Source organism: Notothenia rossii (genome assembly GCF_949606895.1).
Source record: "Notothenia rossii genome assembly, chromosome: 5".
Lineage (NCBI taxonomy): Eukaryota > Metazoa > Chordata > Actinopteri > Perciformes > Nototheniidae > Notothenia > Notothenia rossii.
In genome coordinates, this window is record NC_136903.1 from 16,012,112 (window position 1) to 16,036,077 (window position 23,966).

The following is a 23,966-nucleotide window of genomic DNA, read 5'->3' on the forward strand; positions in this document are numbered from 1 at the left end:
TCAGTGATTATGTGTTACAATGGCGTTAGCAACCAGAAAATGACACCAGTAATGACAAACAGATAAGAATGCTGCGTGGGGTCTGGGTGCTGTGTTGGCGGGATGTTGCGAGGCTCGCTGCTGGAGCAGACAGTGTGAGCTGGCTGGCTTGCTGCGGGGGATCTGTGAGACAGCGAGACACAGCGAAACCCAGCCTGAACTCAGCCCGAGCACACACACACACACACACACACACACACACACACACACACACACACACACACACGCACACACACACACACACACACACACACACACACACACACACACACACACACACACACACACACACACACACACACACACACACACACACACACACACACACACACACACACACACACACACACACACACACACACACACACACACACACACACACACACACACACACACACACACACACACACACACACACACACACACACACACACACACACACACACACACACACACACACACACTGCAGCCTGGCTGTGAGTCTGCGTGTGTGCTCAGAACGAGCCCAGGCCGAGCCCCGCCGCGTGTCGCCGTCTCAGGCTGAGAAATCCGCGGAGCTGCAGCTGAGAAAAGATTGAGTGTGTGTGTGTGAGGAAGTTACGTCACTATACCCAATACATCACTGTACTTACTACACTATAAGAAGAAAACAATGAAAAAATAAAAATCTCCAACGAGGCGTTCTGGACAGCATAGACAGGTATTTTCTGTGTTTTACTTGCTTCAGGGTGTACTTTGAGGGTTTGTGAATCTGCAGACCGTTTACAAGCATAAAAAGCGGGACGGTTAATAACCGGAAAAGCATGACATGGGAACTTTACATCTTATTCACTCTTTATAAATATAGGTTATCAAGTTCTGAAAACACTTCTGCTGACCATTGTATGCATATTGGATCAAGAGAGAATAAAACGGTGAAGTACCTGTCAGTTCTAGTTATGTGAAAGATAATTTCACAAATGTTGAAAGTGTTGAAAACAGGCAAAACTTTTCTTACCACAATGGCATATTTTCTTCCAGTTTTTAGAAGAATATACAACTTTATTGACTAAATCCCAGTCTAAAATTAACAAGAGGGAGATTTTGGAGATGAACAATTGATTGTATTTTAAATGCTGGTCACATGTATTTGTATGACAATAATATGCAAAAATAATCATTCTAAAAACTCAAGCTGGTTATAGTGGAGTAAAACAATATATAATTCCCTGTGAAATTTAGCAGAGTGGAAGTAAAAAGCAGTATAAGATGGAAGAAAAGCAAACATACCTCAGAAAACTGTGTTTAAGTTAACTTGAGTGAATGTTTCTTTCCATACTGGTCATGGTCACGATACAGCAGAGCAACATGACACGTGTCCTAGTGAACCCGGGGACCTCTGACCTCATTCTCATGATTTCCTGCACGATATTTGGCTCAGCTGTGAAATTTTAGCTGGCTCGCGGTGAGCGTTCTCTGGCATGTCAGGTCAGGCTTAGACCTCACATTTCCCTATGTGTCTTGTTACATTCTCTTCAAAAGGCAAAGCCAAAGGTCGTGTCAGGCCTGGCGCTTTAAGAATAACTACGAGATGTTTCCTGTCAATAGAACTTAAGTGAAAGACAAGTCACTTACTTATGCTGCCAATTCAGCAGCACCCTATTGTATTTCAATTACTGCTTACCAGTGACACGATGGAAAAAGAACTAAATTACAGTAAACTAATACTAATAAATTTTCCTTGTGGTTTGACTGAATTTGCACATTTGACATTTAGTGTCAACATACCAGAGTTTTTTTCTACCTTATTACTTACTGAGTAGATTTTAAGGCACTAAGTTCAATAAACAACTGTCAAGTCCAGCTGACAGTTTGAGTTTGTGTTGAGTCCACAGATTGACAAGAAGTATGGAAAAGGAAGTAGAAATAGAGGGAGGGGGAGCATGCAACACATATATGAGAAGATTGATACCATGTTCTTATTTGTTGTGACACCGCCTTGGATTACCTTATAAGCAAACAGATGCTCTGTCTGTTTTATCTGCCTGGCCTTGTTCAAAGGTAACAGGAGCTGTCTACCAGAAGCTCTAAAGCTCACTGGTTAACAAGTTATATCTTGTCTGCTTAATTTCTATAAACACAATACATGTGAACCAGAAAAGTGTTAAAGTGTTAGTTTGTCACTTTGCGTCGCTGTTATGTGCTTGACTGTTACTTGGCAATGAGCAGTAACTAGTTGTTCCTGGTTGCCTGGCAACTCGAGTCCGATCAATAGTTGGAGTCAGTTTTTGTTACTTTTGGAGAAAACTAGAATAGCTGTTTCATTCTGTTTCCAGTCTTTATGCTAAGCTAAGCTAACCGGCTGCTGGTGGTAGGTACACGTGTTTACCGTGCATGGGAGTTCTATCATTGTTCTCATCTTAAAAAGCATATTTCCTTAAAACTTTAACCCATTCCTACATCATACCCTGTATAAGTATGGATGTCGTCTCCCTGACTTCACCTACTGTATAGGTTTCTGAACAGACGTGCAAAACTCAATGGCTGGGGCCCTGACATCGCCATCTTGGCAGTGACGACAGCCCATTCCTTAAAAATTCCTAAAATGTGCAGAGAGGTGGAGCTGAGGCGGGCCGGGGTAACGCATCAGAGAGCTAGCAGCTAACCTTTAACAAAACCCAATTTGTTACTCACTAGAAGTGACTACGCCCTAATCTATGCAGAATTTAAAGGTCCCATGTCATGGCCATTTCTACTGATCATAATTCCATTGTTGAGGTCTACTAGAATATATTTATATTGTGGAATTTTCTTCATTCTCTGTCCTAAACGGCTTTTTGGAGCCTTTGCAAACCGTTTACATGCAGAACAACCTTCATAACACACAAGGGGACGGGCAATAACCGAAAAACATGACATGGGACCTTTAATATAAATAAAACAGGTGCGTTTTATTAAAATGCTCCTCTCAACTGAGTGATGAATGCATAAATGCTGAAAATTGGCTACAAAGACCACATTTGTTTCTTGTACCAGGCTGTAAACTTGTTTATTTCAGCTGTTTGTGGGTCTATGGGGATTAACTTGCTTTTGTAGCCAGCCTCAAATTGCTATTCTAGGAACTGCATTTTTGGCACTTCTGCGTAGGCTTTCTTCTTTGGCATGAGGGTTGCCAGATGGCAAATCCGGATCCTTTTACGGACTCAAGGTCTTCTGAGTCAGTCATTGAAGAGATCCGGATCATACGAGTCCTTTTAGTCATATGAGTCACCAAGAGCGAAGAAATCCTACCGGTGAAACAGGAGCATATAGTCTCCAACTTCAAATAAATTCAAATTTTAGAGACACTAGTGAGGGCAGTCTACTGTTTGTGTATTTTGAATTTTGAATTTGTCACTTCAGATTTGCATTTCAGGAGCATATTAAAACCAACCTTACATTAACCTCCGCTACAGAAACATGATCTAACAACGTTTGTGTCTTAATGCTTGTTTATTGCAGTATTTGGCTTCTTAAACTTGACTGGGTGAAGTCGTCAAATGATCTGTGCACAGTATGCATCTACGTTATCACAAACAGAGCTGACACTCACTGAGTCTGAAAACCATGACGGGTCCGAAACCGTAAGAGTAATCCACTCATTCAGTCCGCTCACCAAATCTGAGTCTGGATCTCTGGATCTGCTCGGTTACGGCTTTATGTTTTTCACAGTGAAGGAAGTTCCCTTGATTCAGTCAGTCAGGATTTGAGTCTGCTGTTGACTCGTGCATGATGAGTCTGGATCTCTGGATCTGCTACGGTTACGGGTCTGAGTCCCCACGAGTCTGCAGGAAGTTTCCCTGATCCGCGTTCCCGGAGCCAAACGATAACTTCTGGCAGCTATCCTACTGGCTCAAGGCTAGGCAGATGGACTGGGGTACGTTGTAATGTCATTTTACATATTATAAGGAGAGTAGCGAGTGGAGCAATGTATAGTTTTAATTTGTACGTCACCAGGTGTAGGACTCAAAGGACTCTGGTTAATGGAGACGGGAGACTCGTCACTCCCAGGTCATTACTAGGATCCGGATGAATCAGGACTCACCCATCTATAAATACATACCAGGAAACTGTCAGTAAAATTAAATATAATGATTCTAGCAGCTGCTTGACAATATCGGAATTGATCTCATAATCATAATCACATTACAGGAATTGACTCTTAAGTGAACATTAGAATAAAACAGAAAAACATACAATGCACAGTGAGTCCTTTTATGTGACGTCTCAGCAGCGGAGGAAATATAAGTCGTTCTATACCAGAGGTTATGTTTTCATAACACAACAGAAGAACATAAAGGTCGACTGAGGCCAAGGACAATGACAGGTCACTGTGTGTTACACTTTTTACTTTAAGTGGTTCTGTATCAGCTGTAAGAGAGAAGTTGTTAGGATACAGCTCAGATTTTATTTTTGATACAAATGGAGATTTCTGTCGTCCTTACATTCCTTTTTAGTATTGAAGATACATTCTCAATCGTCTCTAAATGTATTACTTGACCACATGCCTTCAAAATAAATAATTTTGTCAAATAGAAACACTTATTTCCATTCAAAGATACACACTAAACCACTAATTAGTTGCTCATAAAACAATTGGGAAGCCAAAACAAACACACTAATGCACGTGGGTCCACACACATAGCCTATTTTGCACGTACTTGCACTATTGAGAGAAATACCAGCTCCTTGGCTCTTGGGCTGAGCCATCTGTGACACTCTGAACCCTCTGACCTTGTGAAACAGCAGACCCGCAAATTGGTCTAAAACATTTGGCTGAAACCTGTCCTCCCGAGGATCAGATGTCACAGTCAAAGTGCTGAGCTATGCTTTGGGGTTATTTCCCCTTTGTCACGCCTCTTTACCGTCATGAACATGTGTCTGAGAGGTAGCTTTTATGTTGTTTCCATTACATCATATCCTCCTTACATAACTATATGGTTTCCTCTGCTTGCTAGGCTGATATTACATACTGCTGCCTGCTTTGCAAATAAATGTGTTTTGCTATTTCATGGTATTAAGGAGACATTTTCCCGATTGCAGACAGATTTATTTCTCAGAGGATGTTGTAAAACTTCATCTGGAAAATTACCCACAGTTATATGGTCATGTTTTACTGACGTTATGAAAATACCAGAGAGGATGGGCTTAACTTGGGGGTATGCAAGCCAACAAAGAAAAAAAAAATCATAAGCAAAAGAAGTTTAGCAGTAGTAGCCTATGCTTTAGAGACAAAAAGTCTTAGGGCTTAAAGCAAAGGTAGATTGAGTGCAGGATAAATGGTTTTAATGTTGAGTGTCCTTGACTGGCTTAGTTTGTGGCAACACATAATTAGCTGTGTGACCATTAAACTGTTTAACCAGGATCCCGCTAAGCTGAGGTCCAATGAATGCTACGTGAACTCAGACCTCCGTGGAAAGTTAATGGGCCGTGTGGGGAGGCTAGAGCTAAAATTAGGTAACTGAGTTTCGTGCCCACAGAAAGTCCACAGAACCCCCCCCAAATCTCCCCCTGTGACCACCACTCTATAGGCTGTTGGCAGATTCATTTGCGCTTGACCTAGTTGGTGTCTCTAGAGATGGAGGAGTAAACATTCGCCACTGCTCCTCTCTCAATAAAAAAACTGGAATTTTCCATACTTTATACGCCCAGTTCACCGGCCAGGATAGTGTCCACAGAAAGGAGCATTAGTTTTCGATTTGTATACACTTTGACATTTAAAACATTGTTGTATGAAATATGCATTACCTCAATTTGACTTTCACTTATCTCAAATGTTTCCAAAGTCCATACCTTTAGTAAAACTGTTTCAAGTGCCAGGTGTACAGTAAGATTTGAATTTACCATCTAACATCTGCTCAAATATTGACATTATAATTAAGGCATGTATGACAGGAGTATGATCATTCACATGTTTACAAAAAAAATATTTTGATGTTTCATGCATTGATCTTTCTTTGATTCCATTTAATGTTGCTGATAGGTTAATATGAGATTTAAATGTTGATTTGTAATCAGATATTTTAGAAAATAAGATGCGTAACTTATAACATTTTATTGCAATTTTTATTTGCTTTGATTTTCTTTGCTATCCCTATAGTATATAGTTTGGTCTTTTTCAACACTTAAATGCTCCGGTCCCCAGATGTTTCAAACCCTCATTATTGAGTCACAGGTCTAAACAAATAGACATAAAAATGTCTTCTTCTTATTTGCTACAATGCAAGTGGCAGCAGAAATGGCTGTCTGGATCATCTGGCACTCTTTTCTCCTTGACTGGACTTGCTCCTAAAGCACCAACAGAAAAAAAGGCTATGGCTATGGACATATTCGTTCTCTTCAAAAGCGTCATATCAAAGAACAGCTGTACAAAATGTACCCAAACATGTCTGTAGCAACAAAGGCTGTAAATCATGCATTCCTCTGCATGCTGCATTTGTACCTATGTAAGAACTTAAAGAGGACGCTCTACTGTATGACGTCACCATGCTAGAGATCACATGGAGGAAGAATGTTTGCACATGTGTCTTGCGGGCATGACGGAATGACGAGAGACAGGGAGGGAGAGTGTGTGTGTGGTGGGGGTGACTGTAGGAATAATGTGTTAAAATGCCTACATGCTAAAAGGTCAGTGAGGGGGCAGAGACAGGATTACTTGTGTATGCAGAGTGATAGAACGTAGCCTATGATTGTGTGTTTTCGTGTGTGTGTGTGTGTGTGTGTGTGTGTGTGTGTGTGTGTGTGTGTATGTGTGTGTGTGTGTGTCACGTGTTTGCCAGAATAAGCTCAGAGCTGCAAAGGGAGGGGTGGTCTCTGGACACAGCAGCAGTTACGCAGACCCTCTTGGCTCCTTCCACATGTAATTTCTGCACACATTGACACCTGTCCTCCCTCGGCCCTTACCTTATCTAATTCCCCCCCAAGGCTTTTCTCTTGGTCTCCAGACGATAATAACTTCATCTCTGCATACTCAGTCGGCATGCTACTCTGCTGTATGGCTTTACGGTAATGTGTATTGTTCACATTTGAAAGTCCTTACATATGTGCGGCCTCATTTCGGCACATGTTTCAGAGCAGGAGTGGGTGTCCTGTGGTTGTCAGAGTGCCCTCGTGGTGTTCCTGTTTCAGAGGATGTGATGGAGGAGAAGCAGTAGACTCCTCTCTGTGGGACTTGTTGAATCTCAGCTCTGAAGAAGGCTGGAGAGATGCCAGGTATTTTTTTCCCTTGAAAAGGTTGGGATGACATTCAAACAAAAGAGCCTAATGTGGGCCTCAAAATGTTATGCAAGTGCATGACTGCAGCAGCAGGAATAAAAAAAGAAGAAGCATAAAGCCCACAGTTGAGTTTTGCTCTTCCTATTGGTGAAGAGAGCAGAAACCTCACACCTGGGGCAGGGCCCGGGACACGTGCTAGCCACAAACAACCTGCTATTAAAGATCAGTTCTGGATGGACATTTCTGAGGACTGACTCTTAACCGACTGTAAAGTAACTCTGAATGGGTGACTCAGGCATGTCTGCTACAGCAGTGAGGTGTGACTATGAGGCATCTCAAGCTAAAAAGCACTCTTAAATTCTGCCTCCTGGATAAACTCACCATGCTCCTCGTGAGCTCACAGCGCTGACAAACATTAGTATTGACAGTCGACATAACTTAAAACATCATTGGCTTCACTGATGATTAACAATATAATGTGCAGGTGCTTGTTTTATTTTTGAATGACAGACTCTATGTTTCAGTACAGTTTATTCTGCAAATTTCATTTTTAAAATACTTTGTAGATATATTTGAATTGTACACAGATGGTGATGGGAGAATGCTTTGCCTCATGAGAGCCATTTTCACTGCTGTCCTTTACTCTTACAATTCTTGTGAGTAATGGATGTGTACTTTTTGTTTTAAAACGTTATTAACATGTGTTTGTCTCTTTATTTAACGGAGATCGTTGTTGAATTAGATGAGCTTTATTCAATGGTCCAGACGACATACAAACAGGAGGACACATTTCTTCGCTTCACCGTAAAATAAAGTTATCAGTCTCAATGGGAGAAGAGACTTTTCACTTATTTCAAAAACAGCATGACAAGCCAAAACACATGGTGACAAAATACACAAAGTTCACAACCGAGCTTAAATAAGCGTTGCATTATTTAGGTTCAAGAGGCATGCAGCCAAATTTGACTTTGTTTGTTTCATCAAATGAAGTAACTTAGGTCGAATAACAAGATAGAACAAAAATGTATTGCATTTGATGTTTGCAATAATTGTAGTGTTTTCTTTTATCATTTAAACATCTCTTTAAACCCCTGAAAGTACACATCTGTGAAGCTGTCTGAGCAGGCCTGTGATGAAGTTTCGGGTCAAAACTCTGCCATGAAAGTGCTATGATCATCAGCTCCTCTCCAAGTGAGGTTGAATGGCTGCCTACAAAGAAATGATCAGCCCATACCGCGTCACTTCTAGATAGGATCTCTCACTAAAACGCCCACGTAATGATCCCATAAAAGTGCTAGCAGAGGGAACGTGGGTAGCTCCACATTGGACATAGATTTGGAGGATCGCCTGTTGTCAGCCCTCCCAACAGCTCTCCACAGGGAGGCTGAAGTAATGGTCAACCTACGGAGAAGTATCTGTCCCGTGTCTACACGTAATGATAGCCAATTATCTGCTTATGTCACACCACGTGATCACAACCCTCACATGAATCCAACAATGGCAGACAAGTCAGACGGGAGCAATGTGTTTTATAAACCCGCTTATGTAACCCTAACCTTCACATTAAGATTAGATACTGCTACTAGCTCAACATGTTACATCATCAATTGAGAGAGAGAGTAGTTTATCTTAATAGACCTTTTTGAAGCCGGGAACAAAGACCAAAAGCCAGTTTCTGTGAATTGTGCACTAGCCCCAAGTTCTATCCAAGTGAAGGAATGAGTCGGTGTGCGAAGGAAATGCTTGCATTGAGCTCACGGTGCTCTGCATCATGTGTAGCCCTCCTCATCTGTGTGTGGAGAGCGCAGGCACTTACATAACCCAGTTAAAATATACCCCAGTCACATGTAACGTTCAGCCCTGCAGATAGACATCCCACTGTCGCTTGAGCTGCTCTGGCAGCCGCTCAGACATTAGAGAGTCTAAAGACACACACAGAGCCACACAAGATTTGACAGTGATTAGCTGCCAGACTTTCTCAACTGCCTGCATGTGAACTGTGTGTGAAAACTAATCTTCTCTCTGAGTGAAGAGCATGTGACTGAGTGGAGTCGGACCGGGAAGAAGCCACAAAGGGAGAGGGAGGGTACATGATGCGGCGCCGGAAGTCCAGCCCTCTAAAGCCACAAAAATGTGCCCAGTATCGCTTTTCCTCTGACTGCATAACCTCTCACACCAACTCTAAATGCTATTGGCTGTTCCTTGCCACACACAACTGGTGCATCCCCCCCTCACACTGCTGCAGCGTGCCCAGACTACGTGCAGTCACATTTCTGCTGTGTGGGTGGGGTTAACTGGGCTGAACTAGCATTTACTGTAACATGATGACATATCTGGAGGAGTGAGCTGCACTGGAGTGGACGACACGTTTTCTAACCGAGATTAACAGGAGTTACAGAGTCCGGACTCAGGGGAGCTTTGTCCAAATTGTGTAAGAAGCTCACTTGCTTCGACTGTAAAATTCAGTCCATCATGATTTACTGTTATGTGTAACATATGTAGTGATCATTTTGAAAATAAGGGTTTTCAGAGTGGGCTACAAGAAATGTAGTCTGGCATTCAAGCTAGAGAGTTTCTGTTTCAACTCGATTGCAATAAGGTTTAATGCATTGTAAGGGCAGACATGCTCAATTTATATATCAAAAGAGGTGACTCAAAGCAGCTGCTCCGAGGCCTTAAACTTAGAGAATTATGTAATCCTGTCAAAGCTATGAATCACTCAAAAAACGTAATATTACATCCCACCATCAATTGTGTTCATGCAGTCCATGTGTCTTTTAGATATTTTTCGTCATGCCTCACCTCACATGTTTGAAATGTTTTGTTGGCCTTCCCTGCAGCGGCTTCACTTGTCGCTCACACAGTAATGAACATACCAGCCGGTCTTCTCCTCCCTCTGAGCTCAAACACAACCCCGTGCCTGGGTAACGCTCCAGCTATTAGTGGTGAGCAGTTAAATGTGAACAGTGCCGTTGAAAGCACGCTGATTGGTGTAGCAAATTGAGAGATGTGCTGCACGTTGTAGCTAGCAGACACATACACACACGGACATCAGTATCCAGGTTCAGATTTGGGTAGAAGAAGAGAACATGGCCTTAAGCCTGGATCTATCAAGCTGAGTCATATGAACAGCTCATTGCAGGGGACAGCTGTTAGTAAGACAAGATGCTCACTAGCCTGTCCCCCTGCCAGCAGCACCCAAACCCTCTCACACCCGTATCCACATGCAGCCTACAGGTAAGGACAAGTGGTCTTGCTGTACAGCACAGAGAGTCAACTGAGGCTATCAGCAGGCTCTCCACACTCAACTTAATGTTTTGAATTGCTAGCTATTGCATTAAACCAGCCAGCCCGTCTGTAGATGAGAAACAGATTTTGCAATACTGTAAAGTGTTGGGAAGAAAAACGGGCTTCAAAAGGTTCTCGGTCCATAGGGTGAGGCGTGGCACTGATGGTAACCCAAGCACACATGCTGCGTTTTCCAAAAGGGTGAGGACAGATGTTCAGTGTATGCCCTGTAATAAAGTGGGCGTGGGGCATTGATTTGGCTTTCATTTTTTATGAATGAGAGCGGGAGACATCCAGTGTCTGTGGAATACAGAATCAGCCAGCCTCTCTGACAAATTGAAAATCACAGCGCCAGTTTGTGTTGAGTGACTCATCCCCGGATCCTGAGAGGAGAATGCACAAATAAAAGAGTTCCCTTTTGTGAGGAGATTGCAAATTGCTGCTGTTGTTCTTTATGTGGATGACAAATTGCAGGGCAACTGAATGGAGCCGGATTATTGTAAATACATACATTTTCCCAGAGATGACAAGGATGATTTACTGAAACATTCAGAACAATCTGCTCTTTAACACGTTGAACAAAAGACATTTGAATAGCTGTTGTAATCCGTTATATAAATGCACACATTGCTTTTCTACTGTGTCTTTATAGTTTAAAGCACAGCATAGATGTGCATGAAACATCTCTGTCACCCCCCTAAAAAAAGATGTAATGTCTTTTTCCTGTGCTTTGAAGTGGAAGAGATGTACTCCGCAGTGTCATGGGAGCCTTGAAGACAAAAAAGGGAAATCAGAGTTCAGCAGACTCGGAGCGCCACAGAGTCTGGGGTCGCGGGAGGATCTGGTGCTGGGGAGCACAGCAAGACAGGAGACTGTTTATGGGATGTTTAATAGATGCAGCTTACGCGACAATTACAATTCATCATGAGTGGCTCACTGTCAGCAGGCATGTCGCCCTTCCACTCTCTATTGGTGCTATGGTGTCTGTGGAGTATTCTACCAGCAGGGTGTGATTTTAGGCACAGCAGCAAAGAAGTAAACCCAACGACAGGATGCCGTGCCCGACCTGACCTGCATGCTCCTCACGTACAGTAGTAGTCGCCACATACGCTCTTCTTTGTTCAGCTGAATACAAAATGCTGTTAAAATTACAATAGAGAAGGCTCATTGAAAGACAGCCCAAAAACTCCTTCCGATTTTTATTTCAGATACCTTTGCACCCAATTGTTATAATAGTCTGGGCAGCGATTTTGGCTCTGCAAACATCTCACAGTGCTTTTTCAAACGTGACCTGTGCTCACCCTGCAGATTGCTTAAATTCTGCTCGCCCTTGTGGTGAATTGAGGGGGACGAGGAGAGGGGGCAGGTTATGCTTTCTGTGTGTGGCTGTCTCCCAAATGCATGTTGGGATCACGTTTGCTGAGGGTTAGTGACTCACGGCTGGCTCCAAGATCAGGATGCTCGTCTGGCAGAGGGCTCCTGATCCCCCCCCCCCCCCCCCCCCCTCAGACAAACAGAGGTCCTATGAGTCACACCCAGACTGTGTCCAACAAAGAAAAAATGTGCAGATAAAAAAAAAACTGAGTCTGAATGTCAATTGCCTAAGCAATTACTGATAATTGTGTACATATACAATTATAGACTTGTCAGATGTTAAAGGTTTGAGCTATTAAGACTGTTAACTTAATTAACTGTTAATTTTTTAGGAATGTATCAATTAATCAGTCACACTGAATATGATTTGTTAAAAGGGATGAAGTGCCATATTTAATAAAAAGTATTAGATACCTAAAGGCCTCGAGGATTTTCATTGTATCCTTTTATTACACCAATATGTTTCACCTTAAAGCTATAATAAAGCTTTTTTTTATTAATATTTAATGCGCAAAAAATAAAAGTATTTAATTGATCAATTATGACAATTTAATATAGTGGAAACTACCAGAAGGAATATAAAGTGGTGATAATTAAACACATAGTAGACTATTCTGTCTAAGGAGTATTTTTGATTGTTATACTTTTTTAAATGCGTTATTGGTTGAGTATTTGGCAATGCTAATATAACTAAAGTAGTCTAAATGATGTAAAAACTTCCTCCACTGCAAATATGACTTTCTAGACCCAGCTACCTGAACCATCACTGTTCTCCCTGAATCTGCTGACTGTGCCTTTACCACGCTGCTCGGGTCACAGACATGCCTCAAGTCAGTCATAATCACCCGGGTGATATAACGATGAAGAATGCCTGCAGAGTGACCCAAACTAGCCCTGGGTTGACTTTTCGCCTAGCTGCCGAAATGAAACCGATCCGCGTGTCCACGTGTTTGTGTCATTTCCATCTAATTTGCATATGTAAACCGGCCTAGCCTATCGCTCCGCGGCTGCTCCGGGAGCCGACGCTGATTTGTTGGTCGGTGGAGTTTGAGGAGCAAATGAGAGAGCCGGTCCCCGTTAATCCCGCCCTCCCAGACACGTTGCCTTGGGAGAAGCAACACGGGCCGATAGCTGGCTGCACCGTGTCCTCACACACTCACACACTCTCACACACAGCACGTCCGACACATCAGCTGCTCTCTGCCCCACACTGCTGCTGGATTTACCGCTGAACAACGGAACAGTTGCTCCATCCTGAGAAGGTACGCACCCTCTCTGCTGTTCACCTCCCTGAACACATCACTGATCACCTGTCTTTGTGGAGGTCAGGCATTTATTTAGGAATTGGCCACAGGAATTTGGCACAGAAATGCAAACGGGAAAGCTATTTATTTGTATAGAAAGATTAATAGGATGGCAGATATAGGCGTGACAATGATGATTTTTCTCATGTGCAATCCGGGTTAAATATAATTTATTATAACAGTCCCTGCTGCCAAATTTGCCATGCCTGATGAGGAAGTCTATTGTGTATGTTACCTAACTGATTTGAAACCTGCACTTAGGCTCACAGATCGGATCTTTCGCTTTTCACTAAGAAGAGATAATAATGTGTAATCTTTGAATGAGGGAAATATTCCTAATGCATTTCATGTTCATTTCTGTTTTCTAAATAAGAATGTCATGTATGTGAAGTAGTGGGCATCTCTATTCATGTGAACCTTCTATACAGGTAGATGGATACATGGATATAGTAAAGGATATCTGCTATAAGTAAATTTTATTAAGACATGTGTGTTTTTTTAAACCACATGGTTAAGTAGATGTGATCAGTAAAGAGTCATTTCTTTTTCAAAGATTGAAGGCCTGCGTGGTGTACTCAAAGTGACTAATGGAACAAGTGTGGTATGTGAATGTGGTTTTAAAACAATTAAATCTGACAAATGCTATCATTTTCATAAATAATACGGAGTGCTATATAATGTGCATTTGCCAAGAAGTTGGTGTGTTGCAGTCTTTTTATAGCAGACACAAACGTGGGACTGAGAATAGACTTTTATTTAAGGATGAATGATAGGATACAATGAGATGTGTAATACGATATAAATATTTTTGAATAGTTTGACGATGGATGTTTAAGTTGAATGATAAATGAAAAATGTTTCGATAAACATTTATCAAGATATAGTTGTAAATATATAACCAATATAATAATAATACATTTTAATTTTAGGCGCCTTTCATGACACCCAAGGACACCATACAATTTGTTTAAAAAAAAAAGAAAAAGCTAATAGGCTACAGAACATGATAAAAACACAAACAGGAAATCATGGAGGAGGCAATCAAGTATATATATAAATATAGAGTACTGTGTGTACATTTTAGTACTGAGTATGACTATTGCTTGAATATAAGTAGAAATGAACTCAGCATTTCGTTACAGCACTTCCCTCTGTTTGCTAATCTGGTTCCTAATCGTTATTTTCTAACTAAAATTGGTCAGCTGTGGTCTCCCCGAAGCATTACTTTAACCTTCAGACAGAAACTTTTTGTGCCTCTCTGCGTATACGTTCTGTTGGAGTTTGTAAAATCAGTAAATCTGTGCTCCACCCTCCTCCGTAACAATAAGATCAGAAGGTGGTCGTCCTGTGTCAATGACCAAGGGAGCAATTAACTCCCCTTCCCTCAGACTTCACAGGAGGCAGGAGACATGCCAGGCGTTAAGCACTCAAAACACCGAAAATAATCCCTGTGCTGAAAATGCTGTTCTCACTTCCTTTTATCCTCTAATCACTGAGGAAACACGTTGGGAAGATCCAAAGATCCCACAAAGAAATGAAACATCCGTGACGAGCATTTGGTCTGAAGAGTTCCTATTCCCGAGGCATTCCTCATGTTGTGAACAAACAGTGCCAGGCTCTCATTTTCTAAAATCTTTTTCCCCCCACAGTGGTGTCACTAGTGTTGATGGGATGTCGCTGGTCGTCATGGCGGCAGACCCCTGCCCCCTTTGAATAAACAAGCTAACAATGTTTATGAATGATTTTGGTGGTTGCAGCTGGCAGCTGAATGAAGGAAAACACTCAGGCTATCGATTTTAAAATGTAGATTTAATGTCTTTGTTCTTACCATGATGTAGAGTTAATAATAGAACACATTTTATGAGCGAAAATATTTGAGTGTCTGGGGGTATTAGCCGGATAATTTGGGATGTTTGGTGTTTGCTATGAAAGGTGGCTAGTCTGTGCTTACTGGCTCAGGTGTTGCATCTGTAAAATAAACAGGTCATTGTGGTTTCAACAACTGTGGTCTCACTGCCACCGTCTGCTCACAGTGCAGTCTGTGTGGGAGCCTTTATTCATGTCTGCTTCAGTTATTTTATTTCTAGGTGAACCTGCATTGTTTTAGCGAAATGCAAACATGGCTGGCTGCTTTTTTATTATTTTCTTTGTTGTTGCATTAGAGCAGGGGTCTCCAACCTTTTTTAGGATGAGAGCTACTTTTAAAAAATAAAACGAGTCGTGAGCTACTTTTACTCATTTTTTTTGTTTTTTTGCACTGAATATATTTAGCACATTTTAACATTATGATATGCTTACCTTTAACCTTTCTGTGCTGTTTGGGTCTGTGGGACCCGTTTTCAGTGTTTACTAAAAGAACATGTATGCAATTTAATTATTTTAACCTGCTTTATTTGGTGGGGTGGACCTCACATCCTCTAGGGGGGTCAGGGGGCAGGCACCCCCGGAAAATGTTTTTTTTTTAAATGTTAATGTTGAATGCATCAATCTGGTGCACTTTGAGCACACACTTAATTGATGGATAGAGCACTCAACACTCATATGAAAGGGAGCTGTATACTTTTCAATAATCCAAAATAATCTTTAGAATATTATCACAACCAATAACAAATAATTTAAACTTGTTTATTCTTATCTTGTGTTACCTAGTTAGTTTCTTTTTATTTATGCATATTTTACTAATCACTCCCCTTTTAAACTGTTGCAAGAACGTGATTGGTTGATATTCATTGTGGGGGGAGGAGGGGTGTTAGATGGATACAGAGTTGTAGTAAGTAGATAGAGTTCACTATGATTGAGGTTTCATTTATGCTTAGGGTAGATTATTTAAATTACATTCCCTTTTTTTTGTGTGTTTTTTTTACATTTTGGATTTGCTTAGCGAGTTACTTATTGAGGGCTTGCGAGCTACCGTGTTGGAGACCCCTGCATTAGAGTAACCGTGACTTTCTTTCTGTCTGTCAGGTCAGTGATGGTCAGTGCGACTTAGAGCCTGCAGCTGAGGATGTCTGCTACAGATTCGGACAACTCCATTGACTGGCTGGCTAGTGACAATGAGGACAACGACAGCGACCAGGAGTCTGACTGCACCGGAAAGCACAACCACACAGAGGGTCCTTCATCCCCCCGCAGCCCGCCACACCTGGGCCCGTCTGACAGCAGCGAGGTGAAGGAGGGGGGCCGTAACTGGAGCGAGGTCACAGAAGCCTCCAGCCGGAGGTTTCCCTCAGGCTGCACGGAGACACAAGACAGCACCATTGGACTGTGTAAAACACAAGGAGACAAAACAAATGGCAAAAACACTCAGCAAACACTGAAGAGACCTCACAGCTCCGAGGAGGAGTGCAAGCCCCTTTCCAATGTGTCAGAGAAGAACCACATTTTCCACAGAAAGGTGAGCACCTCTAACTCTTGTCTGTTTGACACAGGAGGTGTTTAACAGTGTCAGCAAAACTAGAGCGTGCCCTATACCTAGGTTGTCTCCCCTGCTGGTTTTACAGTCAGTGTGTCATGCATCACATTTCCAGTAAGAATGACTCCCCCCCCCCGCCCCCCCCCCCCCCCCCCCCAAATCAAACTTGAATCAGCAGAACAGTAGGCGGAGTTTGGGGGTTATCTAAATCATTTCCTGCAACTTTTATATAAATCTGAAGAACAGCAATTTGTGGTTTGATATCACCTATAAATTACTCTTTTTGTTTTCAGTGCATGGAGCTACAATGCTACATTCACCCACTGTCATCTATCTTGAATGGCCTTCGTTCAGGGAGATACAGAGAACGTAAGTCCCTCATTTATCATCTTTTACTATTTTTGTTGTTCCCAGTGGTATCACACTGTTTAATTCAACCATTCCTTAGTTGAGTCTCTGTGTATGTCTTTTGTCTGTCTCAGAGAAATCCAAAACATTAGCAATAGTCCGGATAAACGACATCCCACTCTTTTTCTGGAAAATGTGTCCCTGATATTTAAAATCAAGATGATTGAAACATGTATTGTTGTATGGCTATCAAGAAACTACAACTATTTCCGGTGTGTGCACGTGTCTGTCTTTCATAAGGGAGCTGATAATGCATATTGTTTCTTAGCAACTTTACAAAAAAATGTCCCTCTTTAATAAGAGTACATCTAAACCAGTTGATGGCAGTATCACGGTTTGGAACTCCTTGTAAATCAGCTGTTGGCACAGAGGAGTGAGAACGTACTGTACCACAGTCTCCATTAAAGCAGCTGCTGTTTGCGAGTCTCCTGATAGGCATTATTAAGATTTCTGGAAGATAGTGCCATGTCCAAACAGCCTCTGAAAACTGCTTCATGTGGGAACTTTGTCAAACCTTGTGTGACCCAACACTTCCTGGCCACAGAGGCAGGGAGTCTGTTCCTCCACACACACATTTCACACAATCCATCTGCTGCACAGACTCAGGCCTCCTGTCAGCACAGTTCATGTGGCTCATGGTACGACTTTATTCTTTTCCAGGACTCAGCAGTTTCCAGGAGAGCGTGGCCATGGACAGGATTCAGAGGATCATGGGAGTCCTGCAGAACCCCTGCATGGGGTAAGTGCAGGGTTGCCAACTCTCACGCATCTGGCGTGTGACACACGCTTTCACTCTCAATCTCACGTTCTCACGCTGCCCAAACTATTCTCACGCCAAAAACAAGAATATCGAAGACTAGAAACGGTTTTGAAAGCTTTTGTCACGTAGTGATCGTCTTCTCAATAGAACATCTTTGATAATGTCTTCTGGCCAATCAGAATCAAGATAACGGCGTGGTGTTGTTGCAGGAAGTCCCGACGGAGAATACTTTTGCTGTAGTACATCTCTATACATCGATACAACATTACGTGTTCGTGTAGTAATAGATTTATTTATTTTCTTCTCAAGAGAGTACCAGAATGTGTATTTTATGTTAGTATTTCAAAAAATCTCCTGGGGGAGAATCCCCCAGACCCCCCTGCAGGGGTTGGATTTTCAGCATGTCAACTCTTTCACCTGTGGGGAAATTGCAGGATTGGCTCCAGGTCGCCTTTTTTATTCACTACAAGACAAATGTGCCTTTTTTATTTCATACAGTTCAATTTGGATTGAGACAGGGAAATAATCTAAGCCTCACACGTGGCGTTTCACTGTCAAGGGGAGCATGTATGTAATTACATTGCATAATACTGATTTGAGCCCCACCACTGTATCGGTTAGCCCTACCATAGATTACTCAACAAAAACACTCTGCAGCCGAAACTGCCGACCCGTATTGCGCATGCGTAGATCTAAGATCTAGTAGAAATGATAAAAAAGTTAAAGTCTGCTGCTTATTGTTCTACTAGGGCAAAATAGTCAAAGAGTATATGAGAGTGAGAGTGTGTTAAATAATATATTTGGCAGTTTGGAGTAAGTCTGTAGATTTGTTTGTGTGTGTGTTTCATGTATAGGTCTCTCACGATAATTAATTTTGTTGGAAATTATTGCGATAAACGATAATATTGTCGGCACCGTTGTATGACCACTTTAGACCACTGACATAATGGTAATATATAATAATAATTCAAGTACATCCTTTCAAACTGCTAGTCACATCCTCATGTAAATGGCAATTTATCGAGTTCATTTTTATTTATCGTACGATAAGTCAATTAATTGCTTATCGCGACAGGCACACAATAAAACAGTGGAAACAAACATGTGTTTGACTTTCATTAATGAATGAAACTTTGTGCCCTTTATAGTCTGTGTCCAAAATTGTGTATTTGTATATATTGTATATATATCCTATATATATGCTAAGGTCCCGCTGCTGACACGATAGCAGTCATTTCGTGCGCATATGTGTAATTAAACCCATGATATCAAAATCTCACTCCAGCCAGGTACCCAAAGTTGGCAACCCTGGGTAAGTGTCCTCAATGTGACTCACATACAGACAATGGTATTCAGTTTGTGTTTATGTGGCTTCATCCAATCTGTGTTGCCTGTGCAAGTATGTTACCTTCACTGAACTCGGATCAGAATCACGACTACAATACGCTCGACCTCACAAAGGGTGCTTGCTATCTTGGGTCAGAGTGGTGGACAACATGTCTGTGACACATGGCTCACAGTAGGTTGCCCTTTGAGTAGCCGCTTCCCCCACACTCAGACTACATTTACTGCAGAGAAGGCTGGGTCTCGCTTTAGCATCTTGTTAAAAATGCATCACGCTCCACTGTGAGCAGCACACTTGTGTCTGCTTGATTAGCGCTCCACTGGCCAGATGGTATAATGGGGTATGATATCACCACTTTAAAGGAGAAAGTCTTTGTCCCTGAAATAAAATCATGTTTAATTGTGTGGAGGTTTCCTGTTAGTATTAAATAAAAAAATAGCAGTAATAGTAAGTAATGAAATTCCCAATTTGACGTTTTCAAATTGCTTGTCTTGTTTGCCAACATAAAAAAAGAAAGGGATTTAGCTTACATTCAGATAAGAAGCTGGAACCGGTAAATATCAATTATTTGAATTGTTGTCAAGTCATCTAAGGTCGATTGTAATAAAACAATCAGTATGAATACAAAACAAAATTGTATAGAAGAATAGCTCGTTATGATCATATTCACAATATCACACGGCTCTGACAGTCTGAAGTAGCTGCTTCTTGTAGCCTCTCACCTCCTCTGAATTTTAAGCAGCACTTCTGGTACCTGTATGTAGGGCAAAGCATCATGGTACACTGATATAAGATGAAATGGTAGACTGATATAAGATTAAGTGCTGCTGAGTCTGGCACAGCCTAATTGGAGCCCTCACCCACCAGCTGCTGCCCTCATATGGGAGACAAAGAGTGGGTGTGGCAGCCTCCCCACAGACAGCCGGGACAGAGGCTGGAAGGTGGACTAACCCCCCCAACCCCCCCTCATTGCTCCCTGTGCCTGCCCTGTATTGCCAGCTGGCAGCCCCTGCAGCAACACAATGGTTGATAGGATCAAAGTGACTTTTTTAGCAGTCACTGTTGCAGATAATCTTTCACATGAATTTAACATGCGCTGAACGGAGTATAGCAGGAAGGTCCTGATCATATGACACGGGCTAATCCCTACCCACCATCTGGTTTTCACGGGTGGGAGTTAATGGGGCGCTGCCCCCTGCTACACACCTCACACGCAAACTGTGTCACCATGATTAGTTTATTTTCACAGTGACTCTGTTGGAGACCGATGTGGCTTATTTAGAGGCGAGCGGAACTATTATACATCAGGCCACGTGTGAGCTCGAAACATGTGAGAAATGTGCTTAAGACAATCCCCCCTTCACACACATGGAGTACAGGCTTTGCTAAGTGAGTGAAGTGTTAGTGCGCTATTTGAGATTGCTTGTTTCCTGTATGAGTTTGATTGTGTAATAAGATTTAACGGAAAAGATGATTGGTAGATTACGTAAATGTATGAATGATAGCTTTACTAAATGTATCCCTCTCTTTTTGTTTCTCTCTTTCTTTCCTTCATTTTTTCAGAGAGAAATACCTTAATATCATTCTTAAAATGGAGGAAATGCTGAAGAGCTGGTTCCCTGATGTAAAACTCAAGGATCAACTTGCTGATCCCCGGACAGAGGAAGCTGTTCCTACCAAGAAACTGAAGGTAAAGCCTTACGAAAGCAGAACTGTTATGTAACATCTCTTTGGTGGAGGAGGCCTGCTGCCAAGAATGGTGACGATTCAGCGAAAGAGGGATACAATATCTATTATTATTTAATCACAGGTCTGGGACTGGGGGGGGGGGGGAGGATTAGCAGCTATTTTTACTGATGTATTACCACTGACTCATGTTGGCTAAGAACAATGACAGAGGAGAAAAGGTAATTTTTGGAGGAGGTGTTCTTAAGGGGATAAGAAAGGTCAGAATAATCTGGAACATTCCTTTGCTTTTAATTGGTTAGGAGTCGTTTCTGTGGCTAATCCTGACATACCCTCCCATAAACATGGTTTTAATGTACTCTTATTTTATTTCAGTCACCACATCAAAGCTGTTTGGCATTTTGTAACAGATCATGCTGTTTGCCACGGCAACATCAGTCAGATTATGCTAGCAATTAGCAAAATAATTTATAAACTGTGGAGAAGTTAGCTCAAACAAAAACATATTTTCAAATGAGTGTTTTTATGGCTTTGTCTTCTGAATTAGGCATCTGTTTGCTAACATTTTAGCCTTTTAATAAGGTTATAATAAATATGTGTCATCATTGTTTGTGCCCCTTCAAGAAGTCAAAAGCAGTCTGTCTGTTTTATTCAATTAATACATTGTGCAATCATGCATACTATTTCAAATCCCCAGGGACAATTCAGGGGCAATTCTAGGCTCATTTATAGTATGATGCATTGTTGATTGATGGACACTTAATATTAAACAAGCAAATCATTAAATCAAAGTGTGTTTCTATCTTTTACACAAGCTATCTCCAGTAAGCGTCACTGCAGTCGTGTGCCCCGTCCCCGTCAGTGATCCTGCAGCCGGTGTCAAACCCCTGAGAGGCACCGAACTCACCCCTCCTGGAGCTCACTCTGCCAGTAACCTGAAGTGGCTCCACCCCTCGCCCATCTGCTCCCCCGTAGCAGAGCAGGCCCAGGGCGGCCCCGGGCTCCCGCTGCCCCCCAAAGACCTAACGCAGGACAACGCCGTGTCCTCCAGCACGGACAGCCACGGCAAGAGAGACTCGGTGCCCAGAGGCCCTCCGCCGAGCAAAATTAACGCACCCTGTCTAGAGAGGCTCCTCAAATCTACAGAAAGCATCATCTGCAAGGGGAAGGGCGGTTTGACAGACAGCAGCTGGTCCTAGTCCACACAGACGGCTGGGGGTCCGGCTGTTAGCACCGCACAGACCCAGCCTAGCCTTGCCCACCATGCCGGGAGACGGTCAGCTCGCCAACCCATTCCAGCCTTCAGGGGGGACGGGAGCCTCCAAAAGGGACGTCACAGAGTCCACTGTAATGTGGAAGGAGCATTGACGGACATGTTGTACTCTCTGTATGGAAATGTGCCCTCTCTCACATGACAGGTGTCTGCTTTAGTTTCCCCCTTTGTTGACTTACTTTTTTTTGTTTTGTTTGCACTCTTGAATAGCGTGTATGAGAGTGGAGAGGATAGATTTCACATGCGCGAGATCTCCGGAGCCCCTGATTCCACAACTGAACCGTTCCCACTGACCTGTAGATGCAATAATGCAGAGTATCTGTGAAACCGCCATTATGCCTGAAAGGGGAATAATTGCAGGAGTAGTTTGAGCTTGAAGGGATTTTTCAGATATCCAGACATGACGGTGGTCTACATATTGTTGTATGGAAAAAAAAGTGGCATAAATGTGATATTTTTTTCTCAACCTCCCCCAGACCCAATGACTCCACTCTTAAGTTTATTGATGTGACTGTTACTCATTTGTATACTTTATAAATAAGTATTTTGGTACAACTATTCTACCTCAGTGGGCACCACGTCACAGTTAGTGAGTAGGAATGCGAACGCTACGCTCAAAGTCTGAACACCTCAGCAGATCTGCAGGGAGCCAAACGGCCTCTGACACGCACCGCGAGATCTGCAGTACGAGTCGTTCTGCTTGTACAAACAGAGGATGCTCTCTCCATGGGGATGCAATCATGGGCCTGACTGGTGCCATTGTAAAGAATGTCAACTGCAGATTTCTTTTTCGAGTCTCCCAGTAGAAGGCAAACAGTGCCTGTAACGTCAAGCTGTGCCTGTAAGCCAGTTTGATAAAAAGAGAGGATCGTTCAGAGTAACTGCTTCTCGGTGGGATGTACAAATCAGGAATTCTCACTCTCCTGCCATTTCCTGTAACGAGTAAATTATTCAGATCCTGCCAACGACTTTCTGTGGTGGAGTAGAACAATTATTTTATTTTGCCACAGAACTGGACAGTATGTTAGACCAGCAGAGAGGGACAAGGTATTTCTCTGTGTGAATCTTACGGGAAGGTTGTCGATTTACCCTGAAAAGTGGCCTTTATAGTGTGACATTTTATACTTTCAAAATAAACGTGGTTCTATTTGTTTGATGCAAAAAGGCTCGGGTTGTTTTATTGTGAGTTTTTCTTTTATCTAGGAAGTTATCCTATGTGCAGAGAATCAGCAACTGCTCAAGGGTTTAGCCCTAATAGGCACATGTTCCACATTAAACTTGTCTTATTAGTTTTAATGTTCCACTTAGCTTTTTCACTTTTATGTTGAGTGAAATATTCAGCAGCACTTTGAAGTAACACAAAAAAGGCAGAGAGTAAAACACTGCACAAGTGTCAACAAAAGGAATTTGTAAGTCTCATAGATCTGATTTATGTCACCGTTAGACCAATTATTGGGTGAGTAGACCGGGAACACTCAAAGAGAGCTTGATTCCCAAAGGAATAATACGATTTACGGTTCATAAGGCGGTATGTAATTTTCAGTACATTCGCTCTAACATAACGTGCAGAGAAATGTTCCAGTTCAGTATCACTCCACACTTCCCAGAATGTGAGAGTGGTATTTAATGTTTTCCATACATGCATTTTCACATGCCTGTTGGCAAACCAGCCCGCAGAATTAAAGCTGTGAACTTCTTGTACAACCCAGACAATGAGACATTCACAACTCACAGAATGATAATTACAGAGGCAATGATAGACATATGTAATACCAACAGTAAAAACAAACCAGAAGAATTACAGGAATGCACGTTTCAAGAAAAGACAATGAGCCGCCTGCTGC

General features: G+C 42.2%; 1 protein-coding gene across 2 annotated transcripts; it reads left to right on the plus strand.

Annotated features, from left to right (window-relative positions):
• Positions 1 to 3,913: 3,913 nt before the first annotated feature.
• ciartb (circadian associated repressor of transcription b) lies at positions 3,914 to 23,286 on the plus strand. Of its 2 annotated transcripts, none has more exons than XM_079682331.1 (6): positions 3,914 to 3,934; positions 16,203 to 16,632; positions 16,944 to 17,019; positions 17,719 to 17,797; positions 20,727 to 20,853; positions 21,665 to 23,286. In XM_079682331.1, the coding sequence occupies exons 2-6, from the start codon at positions 16,243 to 16,245 to the stop codon at positions 22,046 to 22,048; spliced, it is 1,056 nt and encodes a 351-aa protein (XP_079538457.1). In that variant the 5' UTR covers positions 3,914 to 3,934; positions 16,203 to 16,242; the 3' UTR covers positions 22,049 to 23,286. The 2 variants fall into 2 exon arrangements, with proteins under 2 accessions (XP_079538457.1, XP_079538456.1); XM_079682330.1 differs by lacking the exon at positions 3,914 to 3,934 and adding an exon at positions 13,031 to 13,196.
• The last annotated feature ends 680 nt before the right edge of the window (positions 23,287 to 23,966 follow it).

Bases quoted from the DNA above. Each gene is read 5' to 3' on its own strand.
- ciartb (XM_079682331.1), top strand. From the start codon at position 16,243: ATGTCTGCTACAGATTCGGACAACTCCATTGACTGGCTGGCTAGTGAC. The intron at 17,798-20,726 runs GTAAGTGCAGGG...TCATTTTTTCAG, and splicing joins CTGCAGAACCCCTGCATGGG to AGAGAAATACCTTAATATCA. The intron at 20,854-21,664 runs GTAAAGCCTTAC...CTTTTACACAAG, and splicing joins TTCCTACCAAGAAACTGAAG to CTATCTCCAGTAAGCGTCAC.